Consider the following 22,505-nt stretch of genomic DNA (forward strand, 5'->3'; position numbering starts at 1 on the left):
TAATCAAATACTCCAAATTTCAAACACATAACCTTATCACTTGATTTATTTTTATTTTATTCTTTTTATTTATTTTCCTACAAAATACTAATAAAAATAAAATAATTACAAATGGCCTTATCTAATCCAAATGCTAAATTCAAATCTAAAGAGGTTAAGTCCAAAATCGAATTCAAACTAACAAAAGCCTTCAAATAATCTCGAATAAAATAAGATGTTTACATAATAGTCCAAAAAATCTCAAATAAAATAAGGTGCTTACATAAGTGTTGATGAAAGTATTTATAAATATCAATTCTGTGTTTAAAATATCCCTTCACGAATGAACATCTCATTGATGAAGCATCTTTATTTTTAAAATGAAATATCACGTTCAACAAAATTTTTAATTTTAAAAAATAGCAGTTAGACTGTTAGAAAGAGAGATTGTGCAAAGCATTTTTTTTATGCCATGGGAACACTAAGGTAAGAAAATTACCGACAATGCTTATTTTTTTTCTCAAAATCTGATCCGATAGTTGATGAGCAAAATGTAATTAATAAGATAGCCAGTTGCTCTTACTTTTTTCTTTTTTTTCAATTTAAAGGCTTATTTTCACCTTTCAACACATTTAAATTTTATGTAATTACAGTATTTCTAACCTTTTTGTCTTTTACAAAAAAAATACTTTGAAACATTTTAAAAAACATTCATTTCTAATATATAAAACAAGAAATTCATCTATTATTGCTCTCTATTGATTCATTGTTATGAGTAGCTGTGGTAGTCCTGTTTCCTAGCGCAGTTTGCAGGCCAAAATGTCTGATCCTTTACAGAAAACCTTAGCTAGCTAGCAAATTCAAAATATCAGCAATGACGACAGTTAAAAATCTGCATTGATGGCAATAATTGCAGCAGGTGAGAGGGTTTCATGCTCCGGTCACATATATCTTGATCTTAAGTTCAAACAACATATGTTGGTCCATTATACACATTTAGAAATTATATATTCTACTTGAAAAAAATAAAGCTCGCTATTCTTGTTGCTTGAGGCAAATAAAGCAAAATTCGTCTCTTCAAAATTTCCAGTGAGTGGAGATATCGACAGTTGTTGTGATGTCATGTCACCATGCATTGCATTCTTGATTAGATCAGCTTAATTTGAAGCGTTGTCTTTGCCAATTAGATAATGCCTTCAAGGGGTGCTACAGGTGAATATTGGCATGAAATCTGAATCTTCCAATATTCCATGCATTCTGGCTACATTCCGGATGGCCCATACATACACACACACACACACACACACACACACACACTCATATATATATATATATATATGATCTACCATATATTTTCAGAGCGCCTAATAGCAGTAGTTGAATTTTGATGTAAAAGGTCCTCTTCTTGATTGCTATTCTGATCTAGAATGATCCTCGACTCTACTATATGTTGTTGTACCACTAGGATTGAAACCTTCCCTTTGAAATCCTGGGATGCCAACAAGTCCCCTATCAATCCCAATTCTGGGTACTCTTTCCAATCCGATAATCCAAGTAGGAGTGGCGACTCCGTTCGCCTTCCTACCAATATCAAATCAAATTCGTTCTCTATTGAACGAAAGAAGTGACATGCTTCTGCACTGTCCGTCAAAATCTCCTCTTTGTACACAGCTCTGTTTCCCGTCGCATTTGTTTGCCTAAAATTACTGATAGTTACACTATCTAGCCTCTTCTCCTCATTATTATTATCAACAATCTCCAAGAAAGCAATAAGTCTCATTACGGTCACCGTTACACGTGGATTTTTTGCCATACGTGTTGCATATGACACTGCTTCACGATCATCAGGTCCTCCAATGAAGAATACACCGACGCGATAAAGGGACCAAGATCCTTGAACAGATCTTGGGCCTCCTTTACTGCCTCGATCAATAAGAATTCCAACAGAGCAAGGGGCTGTATCTATTACCTTGAGATTGACACTGCGAAGTTCCGGTGATTCTGTCGCTATGTCACTACCTGTCCATTTTATATGGAATGGGATGATTATGAGACGTGTCCTCTTATCAACCGACAACATGCAAACATCATTGTGCATGGTTGCCCGAGGAGAAATTGCAGTGAAGACTTGGAAGGTTACAAGTGAATTATTATTTCGTTCAAAGATTCTGAAGGCATTGATGATATTTTCACTTGGCTTGCAAACCGAGTTCGCATGTTTGCGGTGATGTTGATGGTGATCATGAGGATAATGTGCTCCCAGGGATTGGTGAACAAACAAAGGTGAAACCCTGCCAACGAGCTCGATAAGGTGAAGAACATAGATGCATATCGGACTTTCTCTTGTAGGATTGGAGGCCTCGAGGAGGTCGATGATGCTGGGGACGTATTCTTGACTGTGAATACAGGCCAGGATTCGAAACTCTACATTGTTGGGAAAGTGTTGTATTGTATGTCTCTCATGAGCAATGTACCTTGCAAAAGGATCATAAAGTGCTTTCACCACGAATGAGATGAATCCTACTATTATCATGCCTGATGTGATCAGAACACCGAAACATCGGTAATCAATTAGCTGCATTCAAAACACAATTAATGCTATAATAACGTTGTTCTTATATGTATTTGTACATGTAAAGAAACTTAATAATTTGAAGTGATTTTTTGGTCAAATTTTCATACCCCATACTCAATACCTCGGCGATAATATTGGATATCCAAAACTCCTACTGCGCTCAACATGAGGCCAAGAATAATAGCGTCTTTGAGAGCAAAGTCGCAGAGGAAGACAGAAACCAAGGTGACTCCAAGAAATTTAGCTGAGAAACTAAGGACCGCTAAAAACTGAACTGCAAAGTAAGCACTAGAACTTATGCTGCGCAAGTCCGTAAACAGACCACAAGAAAGAAAGTAGAGCGGCACTATTATGAAGGTAACAAAGGCCTCAACCTTTTCCATGAGGCTAGCTGCTAAAGCGGATCCATCCGGTAATACCAAGCCCAACAATGCAGGTCCAGTTAAGGCATGTATGCCAACTACATCACCAGCGAATGCAGTTCCCAATACCAATAGGACGATGAAACCCAGATAGGATTCTTTAACACGTTCTCTTTCTGGAGTTCGTTTGATTATCCAAATCAGTAGGTAACGGAGAGGACAAAGAATGAAAATTATCAGGCAGATTGCGGAGACAGTTCTTCTATACCCGCCTTGAGTCAAGTTTGTTTTCGACCTAGCAATACGAATACCCATTGCAACATAACTTATAGCCCCGCTAACCATAGACGAGGGCAGGGCGATGCGACCAAGTTCGGAATTAAGGAGTTTAAGATCGTCGAGAAAGCAAGCAATGCTATGAAATGTGGATGAAGAAGCCAGAAACGAGACATTTACTAACATGCTTTGCAATTCGTGGTCTATGCCAAGATTTCGTTTTAGAAAGAAACAAGCAGGAATGCCCGCTAATATGGGGAATATGAAAGCTGAGACGCCTATCTTCCATTCTTTTTCTCCTGTACGTTTTATCAGGCTTACATCCGTTTTTACTCCCACAAGGAATACGTACAATATGCATCCAAAAGAGGCAAACGTCTCAAGTATATATAGGCTCTTAAATGGAAGCGTTACTTCTAGGTTGTGTCCAAGACCTGATGGGCCTCCCATAATGCCACCCTGCGATCAACAAATAACGGACCAGCTATAATAATTTCCTTTTTCTTTTCTTTCCAACAGAAAATTCGGTAACCACATCTGCATTTGTCTAGAAATTTAATGATCAAGGTTAAATGCAAAACTAAAGAGGGAGCTTACCATGATCTGACCGACAATGCTAGCCTGGACAAAAGGCTTGAGAAGAAACTTGCAGGCAGTAGTGAGAGAGGAAGCTAAGGTAAGCTGCAACAGGAAAGCCGATGCCCACATCCTTCTATCATGTAAATAACTGAGGGTAATGCAGATAGCTGACACATTTTTTGCCGGCAACCCAAATGTAAAGGCTTGAGTCGCATTGATGGGTGTAGTCAATGTTAACAGCTCTACTCGGGGGTCATAATAAGACAAATTCATTAATTCTTGGCTTGCAGTTAGTAGAAAGCTACAGGAGATAAACAGGATAGGATAGAATAGGATCGGATATATTTATCAGAATTGATTAAGCAGAGAAAAGGGAGAAACCATGCATGGCGCAAGTAAATATTTTTCAGGAGAATCTACGGTGAGTTTGGTGGTTGTTCAACTGCCTTTTCATCGTCATGGACAAGAGAAATAAGCGGCCTCTTGCACGTTTCTCTTTTTTCCTAAATTTGACCAAATGACCGTGAATCCAGCATCATTCAATAATAAATTAGAGGCCTTAGATCTCAAAATGGTTGGATATTCTCTTTGTCTTGCATTTGGTACATGTCGGATACTCACTCTCTCTTGATGTTGTTGATAATTAAAACAACCAATCTCAAACGCCGCACATAATGAAAAGAATATTCGCAATCATTGGTTAATTTCAATGAAGAGATGAGAATTATATCCTCCATATATAGAAAGTTTTTCATGATTTTGTCGAAGGCAGTATCTTAGTTGACAACCTTTGATTAAGTTGTCTACAAAATTCCAAATGACATAAAGCCCGCTTTAAAAGTTTCCTTAAATAAGAAAACAGTGCTAGAAAAACTGGACTGAAACAAAACTTTTTCTGAACATGAGGTGGAGTGGATATGGATATGTAACATCAAATCCATAGAAAATCCCCATATCATCTATATATAAAAAAATAAATAAATAAATTCTTAGATTTACACCAGTTCAACTGCGTGCGTCGTTTTTATTTGGTTTAAACAAGTTTGATCTTAATCCATTGTCTCGCGGGCTTGCTGTTGAACCGCATCTAATGGAATTTTGGGAACAATATTATGTATATCGGATGATGTTGATTTGCTGGAGTTGATATCAGTGGAATTGAAGTCACTCTCAGGTTTCAAGTCAAATGGAAAGGGTGCTTCAGATGCAACATCCTCACAGGAATTAATACATGCAACATTAATGAATGGCCCGCACTAACTTGGGTTAGCCCAGGTCGATCTATATATTGTGCTAGAATAGAAGAGTGTGGAGCTGGTTGGAAGTAATTTTACGATTGGAGAATTTTGTTAATGACTTTCTTCAGAGTTCAGAGATGGGAGAAGTAAAATGATCCCCAATTTTAATTTTATACTAGAAGAAAGAAAAATCATAATTCCCAGAGCACAATTGGGTATAGGAAACCTCCAAAATCCACTCATATCGTGAACAAGATCATCAGACTAAAGTGATAAGAGTTTCCGTTCAATTTTTCATCAAATTCAGACTATTATAAATGGAAGTCGAAGCCCTCCATAATATTAACTTCAAACACATTGAATAATTTTATAAAATTCGCAATGCCGCCAATACCAGCAAAACCCCATTCTCAAGTTTTGAAACTCATTTAGCTTCGGTTCCTCCAAAATCCTTGGATGTTTTCCTCCTACTCAAACTGCCTAGCCGAGAAGGCTTCATATAAGCATTTACTCTATTTAATTCATCAAGGGCCTTTGGGTCCACGGTAATATCGCAATTTATAACAGTTTCTCCTTCTTCAGTTTTCTTGCCTTTCGAAATGTTAGAATCTGCAATGTCTAGATGACTTCCTCTGTGTTTGCTCATGTCAGACAAGGATCTTGATAATGATGGTCGCTTCTTCAGGAACAAGCATACGACTGCACAATCATCTATCTTGGAACCTGGATACTTAGTTCTCCATGCTTGAACAGCATAATAAACCAAAATTTTAGCTGCCATGGATTGTTTTTTTACTGAAGCAACTATTCGTATGACCTCATTGTTTGTTAGCACATCCCATACCTGCAAAATTTGATGTCAAACTTTCAGAAGTTCTTGTAAGCTAGAAGTCAAGCAACAGGCTACATCCTTAACTGATTTTTGTTTATGGGGGTGGGAGGGAGGGAGGGGATAATCAGATTTATTCAACAAACAGTTGTATTAAGCTTCTCCATACAATCTTATGCGTGCTAGAAGGATAGTTTCTTTAGAACAAAACTGTCATTTTCAACCATTAATTTACCGGTCATAGAATCTTATGCTTTTTATACCTAAAGTCCATCTAAGAATCAAATAATACTAACAACAAATTTAATATTGTTCTAACAGAAGATATTTGTCAAAACTTGCTTTCTTACCCCATCAGTTGCCAACACTACAAATTCATCTTTGCTTGTAAGCCTTCTATAAGAAACTTCAGGAATTGAGCTAAGACCATGATGCTTCAGGCAGAAATCCCCGAAAGCCCTTGCCATGGCTAAACCAGGGCAATTTTGTTTGGGCATCCATACTCTTGGTACATTTGGTTCTTCATCCATTGCGAAGACCCTGCCACCGCACCTAAGGATTCTTTCAGCTTCACCTAAGTAACACCAGAGGAAACACACACAAAGAGAGAAAGGAAATATCACTTAGATGTATGGTTTGATAGGCTATGTGAATAGAATAGAATAGAAAACACCCACTTGGTATACTAGGTTTCAAGTCAACTGTGAGTTGGATAGGAACGAGTTGGTTTTCGTTGTCTCTGGTGCAAAGAATCGCACGAGAATCCCCCAAGTTTGAAATTATCAAGTGTTCATCCTGAAATGTTTTAGGGAAAAAAAATCAGGAAACTACTTCACTATATTAACAGTATCTACTATCTACCAAGAAGTTCTTTCATGCTAGCTGGAGTTCACAGTATACCTGCTTAATAATAGTTACAGCTGTCGTACCACTGCAGTAACTATCAAGAGACTCTTCCAAACAAAGATCTTCATCCGACTCTTCGAAAGCTTTAATTAAACTTGCCTCCCAAGAAGAAAAGATCTCTTTATGACTGCTCTCTTCCTGGTCACTCTCTTTGTTAATACCACTGCTATCATCTTTACCAGAACTTTTTCCAGCAGCAACACCTTTGCAGCCATTAGGTTGTGACATTGAGATGACTGAAGAAAGCTTGAATGGCAAGGTATCACACACATAACGTGCAACCTGGTGACCTGATGGGCCATGACCATCAAATACACCACAGAAGAACACATTCTTCTTACCCATAAAGTTCTGGATCAATTTTAAATGTTTAGTTTCGTGCATTGAATAATTAACCCATTATTTTCAGACTAAAACCCTGATAAATATCAAATTTGGTGATACACAGCACTGCCAAAGAAATGAAACATGTGTAGGTAGGTGATTCAGAAGGAATATGCTTGATCTGGCCTAGAAAAATAATATACTAGTTTGTTTTCAAACCAAAGTTTATAAATTCGGCTCCCACCAGAAAGGAGTCTTCCTCCATTCAATACGCCATTGACAATCTGGCATCAAATTCTTCTCTAGTCCTCAATCCTTCAGAACTGATAGACTAATATCTAAGGTGAACCATTATGATTCACCTGATAATTTAATTTTTCCAAAAAATGTTGGTCTTGGCCGGAGCAAGGTGTTTTATACAAACTATCAAGATATAAGCACCTGAATTTTAGATTAATCAATAGATAAGGAAATATTAAATATTTAGGAAATGAAGAAACGATGATTAATTAATTCCATTATATAACATGACAGCTTCAACAACAACAATAACAAGAGCAAACAGAAAGAAAGAATCTAACATAAACAGGGACAAACAGTCACGCAAACAAAATAATGACAGGTCAAGAAATTTTCTAACAACGTCTGACGAAAATTATGCAACACTTTCAGAAAGAAGATGCAATCAAGTGTTTGCAAAACAGGGCATGCATCAAACAAAGGAGAAGATCACTAAACGTGTAAATAGATACCAAATTTAATATTAAAATGGAAATTCTGAAATCATCAGAACCTTAATATACATTGCAAAAGCAGAAGAAAACCATATATGACCCCATGAATCCTTTGATAAAATTATTTTTTATTAGCCATTATCACGATCTGAAGGACTTTGAAACATACGAAAAGGAATATATTGTAACAGATAAAAACAAGAAAAGATATTAAAATTGCCAAACTGTTTGATATTGAAGTGTGAATCAGGCAGTAGGAAAGTCACCTCCCAGACGGTCATGGCGTCCTGATTGATCCCTTTTTTCCCTTTGCGGGTGTACATTGATGTGTAGGAAGAGGATCCTTGCAATCTCACAATGGCCCCACCATGCCCAATAGTCGTAAGATCCTCCTGTTGGCCCTCCTCTTCTTTCTCGTCCAAATCGTCTTCGTCATGGCGTCTACCTTTGTACTTGACTTGTGTACTACAGCAGGCACCCATGTTCAAAGGAAAAAAAAAGATAAAAAGGCAGCACCAATGTACCCCACCAAGAGGCTATGGATGGCCGGAAATTTTCCGGGAAAATCAAGCCCCAAAATGGAGAAGAAATGGTGCAGGAGGGGACCCAAGAGGCTCAAAATTCAAATGCATGGAGAGGCAGAGGAGGAGAACTCAAGGCCATAATTCTAGTCTATTATTATATAAAAGGGCTACTTCAAGAAAAAAAAAAACAAAAAAACAGCTTTTCTTTATTTAGAGAAGAGTGTGCGAGGGGTGAACCAGTCATTGCTTACGACACCAGGATTGATCGATTTACTATAAGTATAGGAAAATGCAACTAACCATTATGGAATTTTAAGAATAAAAAACGGCGAGCTCCTCGTATCTGTCTGTCTCCTTTGAAATTTCAGTTTCCTTCCCATTTTTGTTCTCCACGTTAAACACTCTTCCATGCACAGCTCTTTTCGCTTAACTTGCTTAATGACTTAATAACCCTCCATCTCCATTTATATCTTTTTCTTTTGTTTTTTATTTTTAGTTTTAATTGAATATTATAAAAAAAATATTATTAGTAAGTTAAAAAATAGGTAATCTTGTCTTGGGTAAAATGAAGAGTTTTCATGCAACCAAAAGAAGCAGCAATAAAATCTGCTATGAAAACAAAACAAGGGTTCCACATCATTTAACTCAAAGCCTTATTTCACTACGCCTTGGCTATTTTATAAATATATATATATATATATATGCTGATTACTTTGAATAAGTAATACAAATCTTTCATACTTTTTTTATTTTTTTAAGCTTACAAGTCTCCACTAATGTGACTTTCTGTCTTCTAATAGCAAAAATGGATGAAAATTTCTTACCATTCAAAGTTCACAGCTCTGCTTCATGTACCCATGTAGTTCGTCTTTGATTGTACCTTTCTTGCATCTAACTTTTACAACAAAAAATGGATCAAATGTGCCCATGTACTTTTCCTTCAAAAGTAAAAATTATGCTGAAATAATGTAACGCTGCATACCAAAACTAAAAGAGACATTAAAGCATTATAGAAGGGGGCTTGAATTGATGAAAAGGGGGGGGGGGGGGGGGGGAGGTAGCTTCGAAGATGTTCAAGCAATCTCCATAAATATATATATATATATATATATATATCTTCTCCAACTACAAACTATTTTGTGCTACTCATGGAGTATGCTACAACCTACATGTTTCCTGGAGAATCTGCATATAACAGTTTGTGAGGGAGCCGAGTAGAGATGAATGATTAAAAAAAGGTCAAACTTCGGGTCAGCAATCAAAACTTTTAATGCAAACTACAGCTCTCGATGGATGCCACTAGTCAGTAATCAACTGCCAGCTTCTACAGGTATTTAAATAGCATAAACTCATAAAATAAAATCAGACACGTATCATGCTTCTAGATATTTGTCAGATAGAGATTCTGTCTAAAACGAGCTGTATGAAATCTTGGATCGGAAATAATTACATGCTAAAAATGCAGAGAAAACTGTCAATCATTCAATTGACATGATATTAAATTGATATTTAAAAATTATAAATTTAAAAAAATTTATTTATGTAATATTTTTTTATAAAGTAAGTAGTAAAGTAAAAAATTTTAAGAGTAAATTAAAAATAAGAAATAAAAATACAGCAAACTGTTATATTTATTCTTTGCAGGTCTAAATGTTCAAACAAAAACATAACGAGGAACAATGAAGCAAGCAGCTACATCTTTTTATAAATTTAAATTATTAAAAGTGATTAAATAAATAAATTTATTTTAATAATTTACTTACCAATAAATTAATTTATTTATCAATAAAAATATTTTGAATTTAATAAGTTAATTATATTTTATTATAAATAAATAAAATATTATTCATATTTTATAAATTATTATATTTAATAAAATTAAAATCTTTAATTTATGTAATTATTATAATATATACGAATAATTGATATTTTAAATAAAACAATATTTAATTTTTAATAATTAAATATTATTAAATTTGATATTACTAAAAATTTTAATTATTAAAAATTAATGATTACATGATTACGAAACATACCACCCAACTCAAGACTTCCCTGGCTTCAAAGGCAGGACAAGGGTGAGCTGTCAGTTGCGGGAACAACGTTTCTCAATCCCCGCTTTCTTTCTGTTCCGCCAAAGTTCTCCACTTTTCTCTTTTTTCCTTTCATCCTTCTCATTTAATTTTACCAACAATAATTCAAAATCTCAGGTTCCTAAATTCGGTTCCCATATGTCGGACCACGATGCACCAACCAAGAATAATCACGCGAGATCGCCGGTGACCATTGCTACACCACTACCAACGTGGAGAACCCAACACTGGGAGTGGGGTTCGGTGTCTCGGCGATTACTAGGCGATGGAAAAGGGGAGATTTGTTGAAGAGAGGGTACCTGATCGCCGGAGGATTGGCTCTGCTGTTCTCTTTGCTTTCTTCAATAATCATGGCTAGCACCAAACACGGTAAGTGGAAAATTTTTGACTAGTATGAAGAATACAGGTAATAGAAAATCCAATCATATCAAATTGGAAATTAGAGTTTAATTTGATTTTGGGTTGTTAAAATTTTGGGTTTTTTTTGTTCTTTTGGCAGGTATTTATTGGCAATTGCAATTCTGTCGACTTTGTACACAGGAGTACAAGCGTTGAGACACGTGAATGAGAGTTGGAAAGGGCAACATATAGCTGAACAACGTATATCTGCCGTGGTGGACTTTTTGGGGGATCAGGTTGGTTTTTCCATAACTTTCGTAAACTTCTCTCTCTCTGTCTAAAAAAACTTGTGTTTGGTTGCTCCTTGCTACGAATCGACGGGAAAAAGAACAGATAGAATTATTGTATTCCACGTCAGTTTCCGGCTCTCAAAAGTGAGAAAATGTTTGCAAATGATAATCATTTTTATTACACTTGAAGTGCTGCTATATATGATGGATACTTGATGATTGTAAAGTAGTGAGTAGAATCACAAAATAAAAGGGATACGAAGTGCTCAAATTGGGATGAAGGAATAGGATTAATGCTTCTGTCTGAGTCATAAGGAGGTCTAGACAGTCTCTGTACGGCATGAAATTTAAACTAGGATTGATTTGCCTTCTGTAAGCCTCTTTCTTTCCCGGTTCTTTCCTATTAATTTGTTCAGTTGGAGCCTTGGAAGGCTGCTAAAAACTAATCTGGAACGTGTTTTTAAAAGTTAAAGTACAGTCTCAGTCAACAGGGCACGTCTGATTTGAAAATTTCCAATTTAACCAAAATGGTGATGCCTTTGCCAACTAAGCCAGCTGCAAATTTCAGGCAACAGTACCATTTAGGTTCCTTAACCCAACAAGAGCAGAATGGATCGATTCCATGTCCTCTTAATTTGGTGTGGAAATGAATATTTGTTACCAAGCTTTTTTTTTTTTTTTTTGCAGTATACATTGCATAAATCCAACCGTTAAAAAGTAGTATATTTGGAAAGGATTTTGAAATAGTTTAAGTTGCAGGTAGTGGCATACCTGTTGATATCAGCAACATCGTCTGCAATTCCATTGACAAACAGGATTAGAGAGAGGGGCAAGACAACATTTTCTCCAATTCCTCAGCTTTGGCTATTAGCATGTCTTTCTTTGCGTTTCTATCACTGGCTTTATCAGCCATGGTTTCAGGCTATAAATTTTCAACTCAATCATACATCTAATTTTGGCTTTTAGCTTTTTATCCTTTTTTTTTTTTTTTCACTATCTACCTTAACTCATTCTTTGTGTATTTGTCATTCATTTGTCCTGTATGCGATATATCATTTGTACATTTGTGTGGAGCAGCAATATGTTTGTTTTTTCCCGGTGCAGAGCAGTGTTCATAGCTCTCTTTTTTCCCCTCAGACTGCCTTTCTTCCTGTCGCTTAAAGTTCTTCTAATCGAATGATTGTGGATTGAGATATGCATGATCAATAGACAAGGTAGTCATTCACTTTTGGCCAAATTGGAGCACAACAAACAGTCAATAGAAAATGAAAAGAGAATTATATGGTAGTTACTCTCAAAGAAGAATGCTCTTTTTTTCTTTTGTGGGGGAGGGGAAGAGCGAAGAGGGAAAGGAGTTTATCTTGAACCATTAGCTATGACTGAGGAACTGAGACAAACTTATATGTAGCGTGATAGATGAATTTTAACTACAATATTTGACTGAACTCCATTTCTGCCTCCACCTATCATTAATGCTTAGCCACTTCATTCCGAAGCCAATGATTCAAATAAACAATTCCCCTCCAATAGCTCCACTCTTATGACTCAGCATCTTCTGCCTTACCTTCACATTTCTATTCATCCACAGTTGCATCATCCTTTTTAATGAGAAAAACCTCTTTGTAAATCACTCTCGCTCTTTCATTGTCTTGGCAAAACTGCTGCTATTTTCTACACAATTTGGTTTGTCTTATGCACTCAATCTGCCATACATCACTCTCCATCTCGAGCTTCATAACAGACATATCAGCCATACAATTATTTTAATATCATCCTCGGAATGCCTTTTTTCTCTTTTCTCAATTGTTAATTCTTGTTATTTTTAGAGATTGCAGTTCACATTTGACTCATTCAATTGAAAACCAATTTGAAATTTAATGCTAAACATGTATAATCTTTTCCCTGACCAAGTCAATTATTGCGTCCAATTTCTGTACCAGAGGAAAACGCAGTGACATCCATTTTCCTTGCTTGTTCAAATCCAAATTTTTCTGCCAAGTAATGCAAAAATCCTCATCAACAACATCAATTACACTTTCATAATCACAGTTTAGAGGCAAAAATAATTGAAACTTTTCTTCTCCACGCAGCTTCAGTAAATTATCATCTGATTCTAATAACCATTAACAAGCAAACCTTGGACTAAATAACATACATACATACATACATATATATATATATATATTTACACATTCTCCAGTTCTATGTAAAGTTCCATGTAAATGCGACTATGCAAGGCATAGAGCCACAAAGCTCAATTGTATCGTCATCAAAGCCCAACACTTTGAAAATCCATCAACATTGGCACCTGAAGAAACCTTGCTTAACTTTTAATTTGTTGGCAATAGTTGTTGACTTACTCGACTGAAGAGATCTTCAAGAATCTGAAAGTGTATCTATACAGCACATGAAGGCTAATGCTTTGCCCACAACCCAATATCTTCATTGATTCCCCGAGTCCATGCCTAGAAGCTGCATTTGTCGATAATAGCTGCTAACTCCTGACCTACAAGGTCTTCAACAGAATCTATGGCATTGGATCTTCCAACTGTAATTTCCAACACTTAGGATCTAATTCCACCTGTCAATTGCATAATTGAATCACTTAAGTCTATCGCACAACCATTATTCAAACCTTGTTTCTCTTAGTTTCTGACTTAGTAGTTAGTAAAAGCATGTTGTTCATTGAAAGATTGTACAAGTTCCACCACACCCCCCCCCCCCCAAAAAAAAAAAGAAAAAATTCAAAACAGACGTATAGTTGCTTATAATCATCTTGCAACTTCTGTACTATTTTTCAAAATGAAAAATTATTTTTGCTCTGTTCCAAAAATATGTGTACATGACATTTGAAATGTATAGCAACTATGTGTATCTTCTGTTCCAAATGACGTTTGAAATGTCACATGTTAAAATCAAGGCACTTTTGTTGCAACAAATTTTGTAACAAAAATCATACACCTTACCTGAAGAACTTTATCTCTCCACTGAAATATGCAACCACGAGCTTCCAAATGTTCAACAAGTCGGTGGGGTAAGAGCCATCTGAATGCTGCCTGAAGTTTCACTTTTGTTAATCCTCCACATGCCAGCAAGGCAGATGCTAGTCCACGGGTAGTCAAGCCCTTTAAGTGCAAGATTGTTATATTCTGTAGGCAGCTGATGCTGGCCAGTGATAACAGTCCTATGTCCGTAACTGAGCTATGGGACAAGTTAATCTGCAAAGAAAAGAATGAATAAGATAGTGGGGAATGTCTACTTTCCTTTTGCAGGCAAAGTTCCAAGCAAAGGAGAGGGCAGCATACCTGTTTAAGGTTTTGAGAAAAATGAGCAAGTGGAAGCATTCCAGCATCATCAATGTTCTGACACTTCTTTATGTCTAGCTTGGTAAGCTCCTTGCATCCCACAGCAATGGCTGTTAGTCCTAAAGATGTTATCAGAGAACACCCTCGACTTTCAAGTGTCTTTAACCGAGAGCACTTGGATAAAGATAGCAACGAAAAATCAGTAATATCTTTACAGTAGGCTATGTTAATCATTTCAAGATCAAGGCAACCTTGTGCAATTGCTAAAATACCGCAATCTGTTATTTCTGCAGACCTGAAAACAGAAGCCATGTTCAGATAATCATGAATTGTTTCCCTCGTTGCATCAATAATAAATCAGTTCATATGTATTAAGGATTCGCTTGAGACAAAACCAAAAATTCCAAGACCAAAACATATGTGACAGATTATCCCTAATAAACTAAAGGGAAGTTCAAAAAAAAGACAAAAGGAATCCTTAATGGGGCTCAAACAGCTAACCTGTACAGATCAAGCTCTATAAGTTTTGAGCAGCCCCTGCTGATATGGATGAGTCCCTCATCTGTTACATTAAGGCAAATTCCTAGTTTTAAGTTGGATAGTTTGGAACATCTGGAGATGTATTTCAGACCTGCAAAGAGAAGAGATCTTAAGTGCATCAAATAACATCATAGTTTTAACTATACCAGAAAAAGAAGAAGAAAAAACAAAAAACCTTTATCGTCAATTTCATTATCTGTAAGGTCAAGCTCTTCAAGCAAATGGCACTGCTGCCCGATCAAAACAAAGGCATCTCTGGAAACCAGGGTACATGACTCCATCCTGAGAGAAGTCAGAGATTTGCATGATTTTGTGATTTGGGCAATAGAGACATCAGTTATCTTGCGGCAACATGTAATGTCTAGCTTCCTTAAGTCTTTGTGTTTTGTTACAACTGATGAGAGGCCTTCATCTGTCACTCCTGAACATTTACTTAAGCTCAGATCCCTTAGCGACACACACCAATTTCCAATGGTTTTCAACCCATCATAGGTAATCAGACAACCATCCAATTTAATAGATTGCAACAGGGAAAGCTTTTTCAAACAATCAGCAAGAGAAGAAGTTACCTGAAGCATCACCCAACGCTACATTATAAGTACAAAAGAGTAGGAGAGAAACACTCTCAAATAGGAAATTGTTTGGGAGGGGAAGAAATGACCATATAGAAAGACTTACAGGAGAACCATGGGCTAAGGTGAGTTGCTGCAGACCTTCAGCACCACTTATTAGGGAAGACAAGCCATCGTAACTGAGATTCTGACAGGTCGATACATCAAGACTCTGATAAAGGAAAAATAAGTTGATTTTTGTCAATTAAATATTTCAATAAAAACAATTTTATGCTTTTGATCAGTACGATATAGTGCCTTCAGATCCAAACTAGGTGTGGCATGCAACAAATTCAGTAAACCAACTATCAAATTCAGCACCCCAATTATGCACTGCAACAATAAGATGCATATGGACCCACAAAAAAAGTGCAGGAATACTAAAAATAATATCAGACTTCAGCTGAACCACGTTTCAAGATGACAGAAGTATAGATTAGGTGAATGATAACTGAGACCCAGGATTGAACAGAAGGAACAATTCCCAGTCCTCCGATATGACAAATGTACCAGTAAAATCCAATAATTTTTAACAAAAATCCTAGGTGAGATAATTAAAGGAAACCCTAAAATTAGCCAACTTTCCACGAGAATATACCTTTAATGACTTGCATCCATGTTTGAGGACTGCAAGGCTGTCATCATCGATACCAAAGCATCCTTCCAGAACTAACTCTTCTAGATGTTGTAATTTCAAGACAGATGATAAACATTTAGTTGTAATCTGCAGAACATTAAAGCAGTGAATAAGAAAATATACCTTTTTAAAGTTCCAACCAAAAGTACTTATTCAGCATTTAAAATAGTATGAGATGAAGCTACCAGAATTTGATCAAGCGATGAATTTCTTATTAAACATAAAAAAAAAACCCAAATTACTCTATTGAATAAGCTAGACAGAATTAAGAACAAATCAACAATCAAATTCCAACAACAGAGTAATAAGTCTTGAGCTTGAGACCGAAATTTTGACAAACAAGCCCATGTAACAGAGGAAAATAGAACCCCAAAAAAAAAAAATCAAAGAGGAACGTACACGAAACAAAAACATTACTTACAGGCAAGTAAGAGAGATCCAAGTAACGAATATGCTTGCACTTAACAGCAATCAAACCAACACCAAAATCACCGACCCCCAAGCACCATTTCAAGCAAATGAACTTCAACTTTCTGCATCCGACAGCAACACATCCCACCCCCATATCCGTAATCGACTTACACCTCGCTAACCACAGCTTTTCCAAACTCTTAGCTTCAGCAACAGCTGCCATAGCTGAATCTTTCAACTCCGTCCCGTTGGACAAATCAATCTCCGTTAGGTTCTTACAATTCAGAGCCAAACTCAACAACCCTGAAGTCGAAAAGAGGCGACTTCTCGAGAAATCAATGGAACGAAGACCAGAGGCGCATGCATTGGATATAATGGAGAGAGAGGTGTCGGTGACACGAGAGCAGAGGGTGAGATCGAGATGGGTGATATTGGGGTAGCGGCAAAGGATTGCTGGGAGGTGTTCCTGGCGGAGGGGCTTGAGGGCCCTTCGGTGCTTGGATTCTATAGCGTAGAAGGACTTACAAACTAAAGAGAAAGATTTTTTGTCAAGAGGGTTGTGGTTGAGAAGGTCGAGGATCATGAAAATGATCTCTTCAGAAAGCAGATCAAAGGGGTTAAAGCTGAAGCCTCCAAAGCACTCTTGCTTAGGCTTCTTCATTGTTGCTTTTTCTTTTCCTGAAAGTTTAGAGCTTGGGAGTTTGGGACAAGCTGGAACTGGGAGGGAGAAGAGATTGTGTGTGTTTTAGCCTTTGAGGTTGGAGAGTGAGGAAGAAGAAGAAGGAAGAACGTTTAAATTACGGTTATAGGCTTTGAGATTCGTACATATGATTTCTTTTGTATCGTGTAAGGACGAAATTACCCAGATCTTTTCCAATTTGCTTTAATTAATAATGAAAGAAAAGAGTAGAAAACGGGGACCAGTTGGAGCAAAGACAGATCCGTACGGCAAAGGACAAGAGGGAGTAGGGGAGGGTAATGTGGTAATTGGAGAAGTCATAGTCCTGTTAGCTATCTCTCAAAGAAAAACTCATACGGTGGAGAAGTATGTGAGGAAGGAGAGGACAGATTCAAGTGCGGACGGATGGTACGAATATTGACCACCCAACCAAAATCTATTCCCCTTTCCCACTCAGACTACTACTTTTTTATTATTATTTTAATTTATTAATGGAAATATATTTCACAATAAAAAAATAAAAAATCTATTCATTAGTGGGGGGTGGTAGGAAAATTCGCCGTACTTATTTTGAAAACGATAGTACCAGCCTTACTCAGATAAGAACGGAACCAAGCAAAGTCAAAATAAGAAAATAAAAAGGTTTGAGAAATACGCCACGCCAGGAAGGCTGTGACTCGGACAGGGGCTTTCTCATTTCTTTTTCTGGTTCCAAAATGCCCTTCTCGTGTCTTTCCTTTTCCAATGAAATGACGTTAATGCCTACACCAACCAAGCTCTCCCGTCTTCTCTTCTTCCGCTGATCTTTGCTTCCCGCACTTTTGTAATCATATACGCAAAATTCTATCATCACTTGTCTCCGGCGATTAATGGCGTCCTAGAAATTACGAATAGCTTTGCAGTTTTCCTTTTAAAATGTTGTGAAAATTTTGTTCGGTTGTACGGATATGACCTTTTTACGCTGTCGTAAAAAAGTACACTTTTTTAAAACTGTACGGCCCGATTTTCTACTACTAGTATTTTATTTTCATTTTTCATGCCAAAAAATCCGTGCTTTGACTCATAAACTGGGTATAGAATCAAATGCCCTTAGTCTTTGGGGTACGATTGCAACCTCTTTTAATACTTTTCAAAATTCGCCTAATACAAACAGTAATATATTCAGCTGGACGGAGCCAGTCATGTTATTTAGACAACAAAATGAAAGAAAAAAAAATTCAATTTTGTGTAAACTATTTTAATTAAGGTCTTGTCAAAGTCAAACCAATAGAAAGGGCGCAGGTCAGGTTGATGCGGCATGATATTATTGATGTTGAATTTGTACATTTTGTTCGCCAACACACATTTTCATTTTCCCGTATGGATCGGCCAATTATTTTGTGGCAAACCCGCCCAAGGGTTTTGAATTTGTCCATTTTGTTCGCCAATCCTCTCCGACACACATTTTCATTTTCCCGTATGGATCGGCCAATTATTTTCCCGTATGTACCTAATTCGTTGTCTTAATCAAAACCAAATATTCTGGACATGCCTTGGCACCTGTCCCTTGTTTCTTGGAAATTCATTCTTCTGCACAAAAGAATATTTTTGGACAGTCCATTATCCTTCAATGACTGCCAAAGTGAAAGGGATGTTTTTATTGATTACCCAATACAAGAGAAACTTTATTATATTAAATTATCCCTTCACAGGAACTATATCTAAATATATATCTTGTGAGCTCATGTAATTGTTTATTACCACTAATTAATTATGCGTGAAGGGAGATCATCAGATGAATCTTTTGGTAATTAAGGATACAATGTTTTCTTTCACTCCTGCATGTTGCAAAGGTTTATTCTTGTTTCAAATCACAATATCTTGGATGGTACTTGGCTCCATATCATCAGTGTTAATTCTACTTATTATTTTATACCAGTAAGTATACTTTCCTAATTTCAGTTCTCATCTCATCTAATCATTATACATAGTTTTATCGGCTGCTTGTCATCAAATTGACTACATTTATCAATCGATACTCGTATATTATGCGTAACATAGACCAAATAGTTTCAACTGCTACGGCTGCAATCTTGGAATGCAAGCAAGCAATCTTTTTTTTTTTTTTTTTTGAAGGGTTGAAAGTTGAAACAGATAAATATTTAAACAAAGATAGGAAATGAGTAGCAATCCTTGATGTCCTGACCTTGATGTGGAAAATTCATTATTTCAATCAAATGCATCGTATTTCCCTCTGTTAAAGATGAAAAAATTACATGATCAGTAACCAATATATATATATATATATATATATATATCTACCTCAGATGGGATTCACAGCTAATGGATATTTGTAGAGCAAAGACCAAGTCTACCTAAACTACAGAAAAGCATAGAAGTACATTGTCAATGGAAATGCAATCCACAAATTTATAACTAAAAAGTAACCAGTACCAAGAACCTATATATCAAAATCTAATGCATTGGTGGCAGCTATGAAAAGCAATGGCCAAAGGTTTCATGAGTACATGATAAGTCTAATCCTAAGCACATATATATGATGAAAGAATGTGTCTGGTAAGTGGACCTCTCTTCAATTGTATTGAACATAAAACATTGGGACCAATTAAAATTGACTAGAAAGAACCAAAATGAGCTTTCGATCTAGTTGATCAGCAACTTTACAAATATGAATTGAGATTTCATCTTGTATTTGTAGCCCCAAGTGCACTTAAACAAGGGTGAAAATGAGAGAACAATCTATACCTACTACGCCTGCACCTTAGCTGAGCAGCTCATAAGCCACTTGAGCTTGGAAAAAATTAGGGTTCAGCTTGGCTTTAGCTCAAATATGGCATGAGTTGAGATCACTAATGCATGGGATCAAGCTTGAGATTGTATAGACTCGTTAGTAAAGAACACCTACTTGAGTCAAGCTCATATGAAGCTCAAGCTTGTATATAATGATCCAATCCTGTACATGAAAGAGCTCAGCTTAACTCATCACATTTATACCCCATCACTCCCCTTTCCCCACAATCCTCAAAAGGGTAAGAACATATAAATTAGTTTTAACCCAACGTACCTTACAATTGAGGCTCTTGCTATTTTTCTTTAGTTAAGTGAATCCTATTAAACAAGTCTAATATATATCAGGCCTACATAAAGAGTCCTATAAAAGGGATATGGAGAACAAAAGTTGGTAATCTGAGACTGGCTTAAATACAAGAATAAATGTCTCCAAACCATATAAAAGAAACATCTAGCAGACGATCAGAAATTTAAGTACAACAGTTGCTAGACTATGCCGGGTATTCCTATTTCATCAAAGTCCAAGCCTAAAAAAGAAACAGCTTCATCAAACATAGTCAACCATTGTGAGTTTGTGACAGGAAGAGCTTGTCCCGGTGCTCCACAATCCTGGCAATTCCATTTCTATACAAAACTTGTGTAATTCTAGGCAAATTTGTAGCAAATAATAGGATACAACTAAACTTACATATTATCCAATGCTAGACTATTACAGAAAAGGCCTCAGTCTCCGGCCTAAGAATATAAAATGTTAATATCTAAAATGAGAATAACATAAGCATCTCCAGTATTCTGAGGTCAATTCCTAGCCCAAGAGTCAGGGATGGAGAACTTAATGGTATAAGCAAACTCCCCTGCATAAAAACTTAGGATTCTTCTTATAAAAGATTCGCTGCAGTGAAGAAAGAGAATTAAGCGAAGAAGATCAGAGCAAAGCAATAAGTCACTCACAGTTCTATACATCCAAAATGCAGAGACCAAGTGTGTTATCTCAAGAATCACCCTTCATTTCATCTGAATCTGAATCACTTGCATTATAACCTAATAAAGAATCCCCAAAGCAAACAGAAAATGCAATCAATTATTATACTAGTATTATACTACTACGATTACAAGGTGATGAGGATAGCAATAGTCACAGAGGGGCACCTGGATGCTTATCACTGACTTTCCAAACCGAAGAGCGCATCCTCGATGCCCTTGTCATCCAAATTCTTCCCTATGATCCCAATAGACCAAAATAAAACTTATAAACAAAGACCAACTGGATTGGAAAAAAAGAAAAGAGAGGAGGAAATAAAATCAAGAATCCAAAACCCTGTTGCTCCTTTTAGTTAATCTCGGAAGCTAAGAAAAGAAAACAAATGCTCCAAACTTTTCTTCATCATTTAAAGAATTTTAAACAAGAGAAAAATGACAAAGTTTATAACTTTATTATATATTTGTATTACTTTTTCTTCAGCAATCAAATATAGCAAAGCATAAATCCTCAACCCCACAAGCAGAATCAGAAAGATAAAATCAGTCCCGATGAAAAGAAATAAAAAAAGAAGAAACCTTTTAAGAATCCAAGAAGAAAAAGAAGAAAAAAAAAAAACCTTTTGTGCATCTCGAGGAACCCCATAACCTCTATAGTACATTTGACCAACCAGAACCTGCATGTTGACATCGCCGGTTTTGGCTTCCTTGAGAGTGTCTTTGAACCAATGTTTGACGCAATCGGAGACAACCTCCGAGAGTGGCAGGCGTTGACTGGCACTAGAGCTCTCCATCGTCCCTTTGGACTTGTGCTTGTCTTCACTTACAATTTGTCGGTTCTGCGTTGAGGGTTTTGCGTTTTCCCCCCTGTTGAGATGCTGTGCGGTGGCCTTTGCGAGATGTTGCTGGTTGCGCTCGGTAGCGATTTTCCCCTAAAATGAATTAAGCAAAACCTAAGGGCATTAAAAAATAAAAAAACACTAAATGTGTGGAAGCGTGTCACTTACAAGTTTTTTACAAATCATTTATCAAAAAACTTGCTGGTAGTAAAAATTAAATTCAAGTCTTACAAGGAAAAAGAATAGTTAATAATTTATAATGCATTTTACTCATTTTATTACTATTATTTTTTGTGAGTTATAAAATATAATATTAAATTAAAAATAATTCTGACCAATAAAGTCTTGATTTAGTAATAAAAAAAAATCTTAAGATCTCAAAATTTTATATTCAAATCTCACTATACATGAATTTAATAATCTAATTATATTTTCATTTGTTTTAATTTGTTAATTAATTATTTAAATGTAATAATTGATTATGATTGTAATTTTAAATTTATAATTTTTTTAAAAATTGATAATTTTGTCTTTATAGGAAAAAAATTCATTTAAGCATTCCCCTTAGTTCCCCAAGTTGGAGTGCTAACAAAACAACGAAAATTTAGAGTAGACCTTGTAGGTCCCTTCCTAGTCCCTTCTCAGAACAACATGTATTCTTTAATTT

General features: G+C 36.2%; 4 protein-coding genes and 1 long non-coding RNA gene across 10 annotated transcripts; 1 reads left to right on the plus strand and 4 right to left on the minus strand.

Moving 5' to 3' along the window:
* Window positions 1-855: 855 nt before the first annotated feature.
* On the minus strand, window positions 856-4,081 carry LOC111297870 (cation/H(+) antiporter 15-like). Its single transcript, XM_022892456.2, has 3 exons — window positions 3,790-4,081; window positions 2,662-3,651; window positions 856-2,554 (listed from the first exon to the last, which is right to left on the minus strand). The coding sequence occupies exons 1-3, from the start codon at window positions 4,042-4,044 to the stop codon at window positions 1,322-1,324; spliced, it is 2,478 nt and encodes an 825-aa protein (XP_022748191.1). The 5' UTR covers window positions 4,045-4,081; the 3' UTR covers window positions 856-1,321.
* A 1,068-nt stretch (window positions 4,082-5,149) lies between these two features.
* On the minus strand, window positions 5,150-8,457 carry LOC111296972 (putative protein phosphatase 2C 65). The gene is made up of 5 exons (XM_022891478.2): window positions 8,069-8,457; window positions 6,739-7,095; window positions 6,516-6,633; window positions 6,189-6,412; window positions 5,150-5,853 (listed from the first exon to the last, which is right to left on the minus strand). Exons 1-5 carry the CDS (start codon window positions 8,282-8,284, stop codon window positions 5,434-5,436), a joined length of 1,335 nt encoding a protein of 444 aa, XP_022747213.1. The 5' UTR covers window positions 8,285-8,457; the 3' UTR covers window positions 5,150-5,433.
* Window positions 8,458-10,381: 1,924 nt separating this feature from the next.
* On the plus strand, window positions 10,382-12,151 carry LOC111297871 (uncharacterized). The gene is made up of 3 exons (XR_016326230.1): window positions 10,382-10,788; window positions 10,919-11,054; window positions 11,808-12,151. It is a non-coding gene; the product is annotated as an uncharacterized LOC111297871 (long non-coding RNA).
* Window positions 12,152-13,061: 910 nt separating this feature from the next.
* Window positions 13,062-17,469, minus strand: LOC111296007 (F-box/LRR-repeat protein 3-like). Its single transcript, XM_022889977.2, has 8 exons — window positions 16,563-17,469; window positions 16,103-16,228; window positions 15,572-15,676; window positions 15,069-15,462; window positions 14,855-14,984; window positions 14,354-14,648; window positions 14,015-14,266; window positions 13,062-13,629 (listed from the first exon to the last, which is right to left on the minus strand). The coding sequence occupies exons 1-8, from the start codon at window positions 17,211-17,213 to the stop codon at window positions 13,576-13,578; spliced, it is 2,007 nt and encodes a 668-aa protein (XP_022745712.2). The 5' UTR covers window positions 17,214-17,469; the 3' UTR covers window positions 13,062-13,575.
* A 1,840-nt stretch (window positions 17,470-19,309) lies between these two features.
* Window positions 19,310-21,988, minus strand: LOC111297277 (uncharacterized). Of its 6 annotated transcripts, XR_016326231.1 has the most exons (5): window positions 21,620-21,981; window positions 21,171-21,240; window positions 20,973-21,062; window positions 19,533-19,590; window positions 19,310-19,464 (listed from the first exon to the last, which is right to left on the minus strand). XR_016326231.1 is itself a non-coding variant. In XM_022891960.2 (4 exons), the coding sequence occupies exons 1-3, from the start codon at window positions 21,791-21,793 to the stop codon at window positions 21,013-21,015; spliced, it is 294 nt and encodes a 97-aa protein (XP_022747695.1). In that variant the 5' UTR covers window positions 21,794-21,981; the 3' UTR covers window positions 19,310-19,464; window positions 20,973-21,012. The 6 variants fall into 6 exon arrangements, 5 of the variants coding, with proteins under 5 accessions (XP_022747695.1, XP_089597684.1, XP_022747696.1 ...); XM_022891960.2 differs by lacking the exon at window positions 19,533-19,590; XM_022891961.2 differs by lacking the exons at window positions 19,310-19,464; window positions 19,533-19,590 and adding an exon at window positions 20,410-20,875.
* Between the last annotated feature and the right edge of the window lie 517 nt (window positions 21,989-22,505).

This window comes from Durio zibethinus, chromosome 12 (assembly GCF_047325235.1).
Source record: "Durio zibethinus cultivar Kanyao isolate XHJ-2024 chromosome 12, ASM4732523v1, whole genome shotgun sequence".
Classification (NCBI taxonomy): domain Eukaryota; kingdom Viridiplantae; phylum Streptophyta; class Magnoliopsida; order Malvales; family Malvaceae; genus Durio; species Durio zibethinus.